Raw genomic sequence first — 9,403 nt, 5'->3', positions numbered from 1 at the left:
AAAAACTAGGTAAGTAAAAGGCTGAATGAAAGAAGGTGAATTAAGATTATATTTTAGTTTTTATTTTCACGTTTTTCTTTTCTTAAAAATAATTAAATACTAATATAATTACATAATCAACGTACATGTCAAATATTAGATATGATCCCGCACGTCATGTTCTTTTTTGCAATAAAATAAGACGAAATTCACCACTTATTAATCTATTATAGATAAGCCTAAATAAACCATAAAAACTTTAATTGAATTGCAGTATGACAGTGAGGAGAGTGATGTTGGTAGGGAGGCAGGGTGGGGTTTGATTGAAACTTATGAGAAATGTTCTATTTGACCTTGCTGAGTATTGTGGAGGCAATATTCAACTATTGCAACCATTTATTTAATTTTTTAATTCAAAATTAAAATTAGGTGATATCATGCAATTAAACAGTTAATCATGAAAGAGACAAGAATCGATCTTCTACTTGATCCAGCAGCAGAAGATATGGAATGAACATTTGAACTTTAAAAAGAAGAGCTGCAAAGGGTGAGAAATTTAAAGGCTAAGCCACTGCCTAGAAGATGTAGATGGTTTTCCAACCAAAACCATACCATCAAAACAAAGATGGTTTTCAAAAACAATAATAATATCAAAAAATATATATATTTATATATAGTTTTTATATATATGGAAACAAACCCCAAGAGGCCGAAAAGTTAAAAAAGCTCTAGAACTTAGCAGCTCGCCACGAAAACATCAGTCCTATAACTGGTTCTTTCCCCCACCACCCCACGGATTACATTTTAAATGCAACGTCGGTTTCATTATCATGTATTCTCTGTCTTTGGCCATGGATGAACTTAGAAAGGAAATAAAGAATCAAAGACCTTAAAACTCGGAACTGGAGCTCTTCGAAAAGCAAAAGAAAAATATTTACAAGATTGACTGAACTGAACTGAAACTGAAGCCCTATTACGTCCGTTTGCCGATAAAATGAATTAAAGAGGGATATGATGAGCTCCCGAAAGAATTTGTTTTTAACTCTTGACTATGTACTCTTTTTCTAGTAGGAGTATTAGTTTCTGGTTTGAGGGTTTTCTTTTTTCAAGGAATGAATAGTAGTCATACATGGGGGGATTGGACTGGACCGAATCAGACTGCATGGGAGGTTATCTTACATACGAGGGCTACTACAACAACTGCTTGCTTCTGCTTCTCCTTTTGACTCAATGCCTTGCATCACTGCGGCAGCTTGACTCGCTGGAGTCATGGATGTGTATGTCACTGACTTGAGGAAAACGAGCAAAACTTTAATGGGAAAGCATCTGTCCATAGTTAACCCACTGCACAAAACTCTGGGGGAATTCCTCCGTTCCTGTCTGCTGCATTCCCTATATAAATATATAACAAGGGTTAGGCATTACCACAGCTGCAATTTCCAGTTTTTGAAGAGATAAAAGAGTAAACTGCTTCTCAATCCCAGGTCTTAACATGTTTTTCTATTCACTAATAATTTGATATTATGATACACTACATAAATGGCGTACATAGAAGAAAGAAGGCTCGACTTACTCTCAAAGAAAAAGATTAAATTTTGTTGAGATTGCTATGAAAGAATCGTATATAATATAACAATAAAATCTATATGGATGTATATAGTTATGGCAAACAGGGAGATGCCTCGGCATTATGAGATGTACAATGTTATAGTTAGATTGAGTTGATCACAGAACCTTGATTCATATAGTGCATTTTTTATGTGACAAATCCATATAATAATGTAACCATCAAAGTAAGATTCAAGAGCTTTCTACCAGCATTAAAACTACCAACCTTCATACTCGATCCATATTCACTGGTGGATGGGGTTGTTTCTCCCAATATTCCATTGACAACATTCTCTGATGAAAGCCCAGGAGAGCTTGTAAGTAGTGATGACCTGCAGATAATTATGATGATGTCTGAAACGTGGTTTCCTCTCATAGGTCATGCAAAATTTATCCTGTAGTTCTATAGTAATTATGAACTATATCCTTTTCTTCCATGTACAGCCTTATAAAACAAGTTGTTAAAGAGAAGTGCCCTTTTTGTGTGCAAGCATTGGTCTCAGGGAACATTACACTACTATTTCAAGATTCAAATTTTGGTAGTTAAGAGACTGGTATTAAGGCCTATCTGGAATTAAGGCCTATCTGGAATGGAAACTGTGCTGTGGGATTGGGGGGCAACAGGTTCAGTTCCTAATAACATATATCATTTGATTTTTCAATTTAGTAGCTCTTTTTATTTAATCTGAACAACAAATGCTACTGCAGCATTAAAGGTTGAGTTTTGGAGCATCCATGAAATACAGAATGGGAAAATGTACCTCTCAAATGGTTCATCCTCACAAGAATTTCCTGAGGATGAAAGCCAGTCTAGGTCAACAAAGTTAGAGCAATTAACTCCATCCCCATGTTCAGAAAAGAAAATTTGGCCAGTTTCAAGATAGCGATCTCTTTGCACATCTCCAAATAGCTGTCTTCGAGGCATAGAGGGTGTATACCTGCGCAAAGAATTTGAAAATATGTGTGTCAATCAAGAAATTTAATGGGACAACCATCTATAGGACATGCTACAGGTGATCCATTAATTACAGTAAACCACAACACATGCAGATCCAACAGCTGATTCATGCAGCAATACTTAAACAAATCTTAGAAGTTATGAAAGCATTGATACAACAGATTATCTCAGCAAACCATATAGATTAAAGGTTGAAGGATCAATACAAATGAAACACAGCAGAATCAATACATATCCCAGCAGTTTATGGAGAATAGAAAGTTGTGGCCATCAATTAGAAACCAAGGAAATTTCAAAGTAAATGACATGCAACAAAGGAAATTGGAAAGTGCTGGAACCTTGAACACGAGATATCACTTTCACAAGTTGATATCTCAGGTGATGACTCTGAAAGGCCATTACTTCCTTGTGACCGGTCGGGTAAAGTTGAATTGGTAAATTTCTCCTGCTTATCTTTTATGGCTGGCATAGGTGATATACTTTGACGAAGAATGTTTCCATCAGAAAATGATCTTTTGAAAAATGACCTGAAAATTAAGGATAGAAAGTGAAGTTATACACAGCAATAATCAGATGACTAAACACAAAGTCAAGAAGAAAATGAAATGCAAGTAACCTCATTTCCATACATTACCTACGTATTAATTCATTACATCAGATCAAGAATAAAACTGTGAAAAAGTGTCATTTATTTACTTTTCATTTTGTGAATTGGAGACCATCTGACCAAGAAACAGAGAATGCATCCTGGGGACAACAGCACTACCAAAACATCTGAGTACCAAGACTCAATTTTTATTTTAATTTTTGAGAGGACTTTTTTTTTTTTTTTTTTTGAAAAATTAAACTTTAAGTAGAAATCTTAATAGGCATGTAAAACCAACTAAATATAACCCCCTACCGAGCCTTTGAAGAAGAAAAACTCCTACAGGAATAATAAATTATATATTTAACTTCATAGGGGAAAAAACATGAAACACACCAAGCCAACACCAAAAGGCTTATGATGAAATATCTATACTAGATGCCATCATATAACTGTTTGTTTTTCTCTGAAGTCCCAATGGCCCAGTCATAGCGGCTTTCAGTCACAACACAAAACCCATAACCAGAATTTCCTAATTAATGAGAAAGTTAAGCATTCAAAACTAGAACTTGCAGGAAGCATGTTCACAGAGACGTTGTTCCGAAAAACAAATGGAGGACATTTGTAGTCACTACTTTATGGCTCAGGCATGAAACTTAAGGTTTTAATTAGAAAGCTACCTTCCATCTTCATCCACAGTGGTTTCCCCATTTCTTCCCCTATAATGTTGATCTGAACCCAATTCCCAAAGAGCAGGTTTACCAGGCTGGGGCTGGAAATGCCCAAGGAATCTGCAGAAAGAATTGCTTAAGATCTTAACAATAGCAAATCTTTCAGAAACGAATTGAAGATAACTACAAGAGAAATCCCAAATTGACTGAACTCCAAATAAAAAATGTGCCTTCTATTCCATTGCAGTAGAATCAAGGATGTATTACCCCAAAAAGGGCCGAAAACTTATATACATCTAAGTTGTAGAACAAGATACTGCAAGACCTCTCAGTATTAAAGTGAGACAGACAACAATTTTTACCCTGGAAGTAATGCAAACACAATACTGAAACTTACACATTAATTGCATCTTGTTTCTCTGCATCCATATATGCATTGCTATAATATCGTTGAAGTGTTCTAAAGAACTCTTGTGACTGGGTTGCTGCTCTCCATTGACCCCTTCTCTCCTGGAATATCTGCATGGTAGAAAAGAAAAGAAAGTTAACTGAGACGACAGTATTTTGGCAGGCAGAAGAAGTACGTTATCAGAATGAGTGTCTTAATTAACAAATATTTCCCTGGTCATCTATTTCTCGAAGTACAGATATTACAATCACAAATTTCTCAAAGTTTAGTTGATTTTTACATTTTGTAATTTCAAATTTAGTGAAGTCACATTATGCCTACAAAAAGAGAGAGGCATGGGGCATAGAATGCAGTTAAGATTGGATTGACAGGCTGAAAGAGCAGGAGTTTTAAAAGAAATTTTCAACTTTATTTCTATCAAATATTTGTCACAAATGTAGTTCTTGAGTAAAATAAATATTAAAACAGATATTTGGCATTGGCAGCTTCTATTAAAAAGAAAATGCAACCCGAAGATACTAGAGGCTAAAGAAGTACGTTATGTTCCAACTTTGGAAATTCTGCATGGTTGCAAGTAGCATCACAAGTAGGAATACCTTATTGTGAGCTGCAGAACCACCATATTGGTGCGCAAGTGTGTCACCCATTCTCTCATAAAAACCCATTAAATTATCTGCCAAAGGATCATTCAGATCTATCTTTGGAGTATCTTTAATCCCTAAAGCATGAAGCTGGTGTCCAAGAGCAGCCAATCCATATGCATACTGTGCAACATTTGTGCGATCCAGACAGTCTATACAATTGGTCCTAAGTACACCTCTTTGGAATGTTGGAGGCTTGAGAGAATGATTCCCATTAGTAATATTATTATATCCAGAATAGTTCCCCTCCAATCTGTACGCATCCTCATTAACATTGTTGAGATATTTATGGTGTGACATGTCACTATCATCAATATTCCTGTATCATAATTTCAGAACCAAAATGCCATTTTCAGCTTGTTGCAGATAGCAAAAAAAAAATCTTCAATATTTATAACAAGGCATTTATTAAAATTCAACCATATTACATTACACTATAAGATACAAATCCATAATTCATAAAGCCATTTTCATTAAGAATCTAAAATGTAGCAAATTCAAAATTCTAACTTAAGGGATTTTAAAAATTGCAGACTTCTGAACTAAGAGATTTTTTGGGTACCCAGACAACATTCTCTAGTATGTTTTGGATTACAGCCATATTTAAAAAAAAATTCATATATAAAACTCGAAGTTGCTGAATGTGGAAAACATACTCAACAGAAGGCCAAGCCATGCACTCCTCAGGTTTCAAGGTTGAAGTCAGCCGACAATAAAAGAAACCTGTTAGCATTAATGCATATGCAGCCACTTTTCCCAAGAGTAGCAAAACATTTGTCGCTTTGCTGGAAGGAACAAATGAAAGTTTATTTCTGTTGGTTAGGAATCAAACTCTAAAAAAAAAAATGAACCAATGCTAAAGAGCAAAGAGGGATATAGAGAATGGGAAAGAAAGCAAAATGCGCGTTAGTTTAAGGACCAAATAACAAGCTTATGGCATACCTCCGAGAATATTTGTGTAGATCCCAGTGAAGGAACCTCAACCGATTCTCCTCTGACAAATCTTTATTTATAACATCAATTGCATTTGCAAACTCTTGACGAAGAATTGACTCTCGAGGCTTCTTCTCTTGTGTCTGCTTATAAAAAAAAACAGTAACATACAGAATCTTATCATTAAATCAGTGATATCATAGAGCTACATCAAATTACTCCACTAGCCTGCCCCTTCCCCCCCCCCCCCCCAAAAAAAAAAATTGTAGATTTTCTACACGCATTATCTTTAAGAAACATAGCAGTTATGTAATAGTAAAACAAAATAAAAAGACTGGTATGAAGATGACATATAGCCAAAAAGGGATAGTGGGTGATATAATTAAACTTACCTTAATCAAATTTAAAATAATTATAGGGTTGCCATATCTTTTGACAAGATTTTGAAAGTGAAGTCTGGTTGCTTCATAATTTTTGTCCTTCTTTGACACTGGGAAAAGAGAAAACAGGGTTAGTTTTCCTTTTCCTGAACAAAAGAAAATGCCTGCAGTAACACCTGAAGTACTCCAACAATTACAAGCACGTACATATGATATCTGGTTTAAGATTCAATCGTGAGGTTTCTTGTGACCAAAAGAGCGGAATTGAGCCTCGGTTCTGGACAACAGAAGTTATTTCTGCAGGAAGCCCATCAGGGACATCCTCGAAGACAATCTGCTCTGTCTCAACATCATTAGCTACTCTGCCTTTTTCATTTACTCCTCGTTTTAGATACCTACAAAAATAATTGTATGCACATGCAGACAAGCAGTTTCAACCCATAACTATGTTACAGAAAATAACAACGGTATTAAGGATAACCAAGTTAAATTGCATCTCATAGCGCTCTACAATAACAAAACTAAGCTTTTTCCCCTTAATGGGGGACAACTTTCTTACCTGGTACCAGCATAGTGACGGGAGCGTCTTGAAATAAGCGTTAGTTTGAAGTCCCTTCCAGATACAGAAAGTGTGGCCTATATTCATGTAGCCCAATGTCAAACTATGAAGCTAATAATCCATTAATATGCACAACAGGAAATAAAATATTAGCTAACGATAACTTAAAATGAGGACTGTCCTTAACCTGCTTAAAGAAGCCATACACCAATGCAACTGTCCATAAAGTATTCTGGAGGTGATTGCGTATCCCTCGCGTTAGGAACTCATTCCACACAAACATGGTCTCATAAAGAACCTGACCTGGTTCATTATTACACAAGTTCTTTTGAAGACTAAGCATGACATGGTATGAATAGCTGAAGAAGAAGTCCTTTGTCAGATCAACCGTGCATAAGAGCTTCTTGTATCTAAACAAAAGACAAAACAAGTAATATCGAATTAAAAACTAAATGCAAAATGCACAATAGAAAAGGCACTTTGTTTGAAAAATGGAAACAAAGTGTATTAGCAAACAGAAAAGAAGAAGACCTATTCTCATCCTTAGAGTCAACAATGCTTGAATTAACAGTTGCATTTGGGACAGGAATCATCTCAGTCTTTGAAACCGCATATACGTTATGACCGCGAATTGAGCCAATCTGCCTTCTTTTTGTAATAAGCAGCATATAATAAGGCCCCAAAAATTTAATAAACCCTAAAACATGGAACAATTTTTACGTATTAGATTAACAACATTTGAATAAAATTAATAGTCTCCTAAAACCATAACCTAATTTCAACATCCATACCAACAATGCCATAACAAATTGTAACGAATCTCAATCCACCGGTGGATATATTTCCTTCATGTATCCGCCTCAACAGCTCAGAGCATTCACTCTCTGTATACGTGGTAGAGTCTTCCCGAATGTTCAGCTCGGAAGGATCAAGCCGGTCTATCTTTAACACTCTCCAATAAGTTCTACTCTTATCCCTTCCAATCATATAAAAGTTCTGTACACAAACACCAAAATAAAAATAAGTTCAACATCAAAACAAATCTACTTAAGTAAAATTACATCAAAATCAAGTTGATAACAACGAAAATTAAAGATATCACAATGAGCTCAAAGCAAACAAATAAACAATAAAAAAAATTAAAAAACAGAAATGAAAGAAAAAATTACCGATCGAGTTTCGTAGAGTCTGAATTTCTGCATACATGTAGAAGTTTGAGATTGGGAGGAGCTCTCATGATTGTCAATATTATCGCAGCAATATTTTGCAGCGGAGGATTCCATGGTAACCTTCTTTTTCCTCACCGTTGTTATTTTTCAATTTCAGGTTCAGATCTCCCCCCCGAGCCCCAGGCTCAGGGAATTTATCAGAAGAGCATGCACTAACGATGGAACTTTCTCGCTATTTACCTTTGGTTTACGTTGAGAGAAAAATCCATACCTCAATACGGAAATTTGCCTTATTCTTGCCAAACCACAATCGGTCCTCCTTTGCAAATAATGGAGCTTGGCTGCTTCAAATACAGCATCTTCTTTTGAAATCGAAAGAAGCAACAAGAAAACGGGAAACTCAGGAGACCTGGCTAAGGACGTTTGACCGACCTTTCCTTAATCCCTAACTCCAATTATCTTCCCCTTCACACCCAAATGTCAAACGCCGAATTTACCCCAAATTCGACATGATTTGTGATCTTTCTCCAATCAGGGCCGAAATTGCAGAGATCGAAAATAAAATTAAACAAGATTGTATTTATATATCATTTTAACATATAAAAACGGGAATCTTATCGTTTTTCTTCTGTGCAGCGGGCTAAAAATAAAATTGGAAGTTTATAAAAGAAGGGAAGATCGAGATTTAGAGTTTATTTTTATTTTAGATGAAAAGGTAGCTGCTAGGTTAATATTAGTGATGTAGGAGCTGGGTTTCCTTTTTCCTTTTTTTTTTTTTTTTTTAATTTCCTCTTAATATGATGATGTCGTGTTTAAAACTATATCAAGAAAAGCCTAATTAATTAATTATGTTATTTCCCTCTTCCACCCTTGTGCATCCCTCTACTTTTGCTTTCACTCCCTCTACTTCTCACACATTTTAAATTTAGTCTTTTCAGTTTTGATTGCGATTATGTGTATTTTTTTAAATCCCATGCATCCAATGTTCAATTTGAAATGTAAACATCTTTATTTTGAATCTTGGTTTTTAACACTAGTTAGTGGTGTGTTTGTACACTACTTAACATTCTCTTTTGTTATTTAATAAATTCTAATACACTACTTACATTCTCTTTTCTTATTTAATAAATTCTAATTTTCTAGAACTTGTTTAACTAGCATTGTAATTCTTATGTCATGTTTGGTAATAGAAAATTAAGAATAATATTTTAGAAAAAAGTAATTAAAGTTATCAACAAGTGGTTGGGTGCAATGCTAAGGCACATTACACTTTTAAGGGAAAAATTTAAGTTCGAACATTAGAGATGACATTGTTAGAAGGATGGATAGTAATGAATCTTGAATATGAAATATAAAAGTACTTACTCATCTAATTTAAGGGATTTTTTTTTTTTACTATCATATCAATTAGACTTCCATTGTTAAATTGAAATAGTTGATTAAATAGTTAAATTTTGAATTTTAAGGAAAATTGATAAATTTCACCCTTAAGTTTTATATTTTTTTGCCA

General features: G+C 34.8%; 1 protein-coding gene across 1 annotated transcript; it reads right to left on the bottom strand.

Annotated features, from left to right (window-relative positions):
- Positions 1-781: 781 nt before the first annotated feature.
- LOC108479631 (phosphoinositide phosphatase SAC3-like) lies at positions 782-8,715 on the bottom strand. The gene is made up of 16 exons (XM_017782345.2): positions 7,894-8,715; positions 7,516-7,720; positions 7,256-7,421; positions 6,912-7,134; positions 6,725-6,801; positions 6,373-6,560; positions 6,178-6,275; positions 5,795-5,928; positions 5,509-5,637; positions 4,808-5,171; positions 4,200-4,321; positions 3,812-3,922; positions 2,884-3,072; positions 2,349-2,525; positions 1,814-1,919; positions 782-1,371 (listed from the first exon to the last, which is right to left on the bottom strand). The coding sequence occupies exons 1-16, from the start codon at positions 8,005-8,007 to the stop codon at positions 1,291-1,293; spliced, it is 2,484 nt and encodes an 827-aa protein (XP_017637834.1). The 5' UTR covers positions 8,008-8,715; the 3' UTR covers positions 782-1,290.
- Positions 8,716-9,403: the final 688 nt, after the last annotated feature.

This window comes from Gossypium arboreum, chromosome 6, assembly GCF_025698485.1.
Source record: "Gossypium arboreum isolate Shixiya-1 chromosome 6, ASM2569848v2, whole genome shotgun sequence".
Classification (NCBI taxonomy): Eukaryota; Viridiplantae; Streptophyta; class Magnoliopsida; order Malvales; family Malvaceae; genus Gossypium; species Gossypium arboreum.
Note: the sequence above shows the minus strand (reverse complement) of the source record. Positions and strands in the feature narration are given on the sequence as shown.

What these genes read in the sequence shown, in the direction of transcription:
- LOC108479631 (XM_017782345.2), bottom strand. Translation starts at nt 8,007, where the DNA reads ATGGAATCCTCCGCTGCAAAATATTGCTGCGATAATATTGACAATCAT. An exon ending in TGTATGGCTTCTTTAAGCAG is followed by an intron (nt 6,802 to 6,911) that starts GTTAAGGACAGT and finishes ACATGAATATAG; the next exon opens with GCCACACTTTCTGTATCTGG. An exon ending in AGTGATATCTCGTGTTCAAG is followed by an intron (nt 2,526 to 2,883) that starts GTTCCAGCACTT and finishes TTCTTTGCGCAG; the next exon opens with GTATACACCCTCTATGCCTC.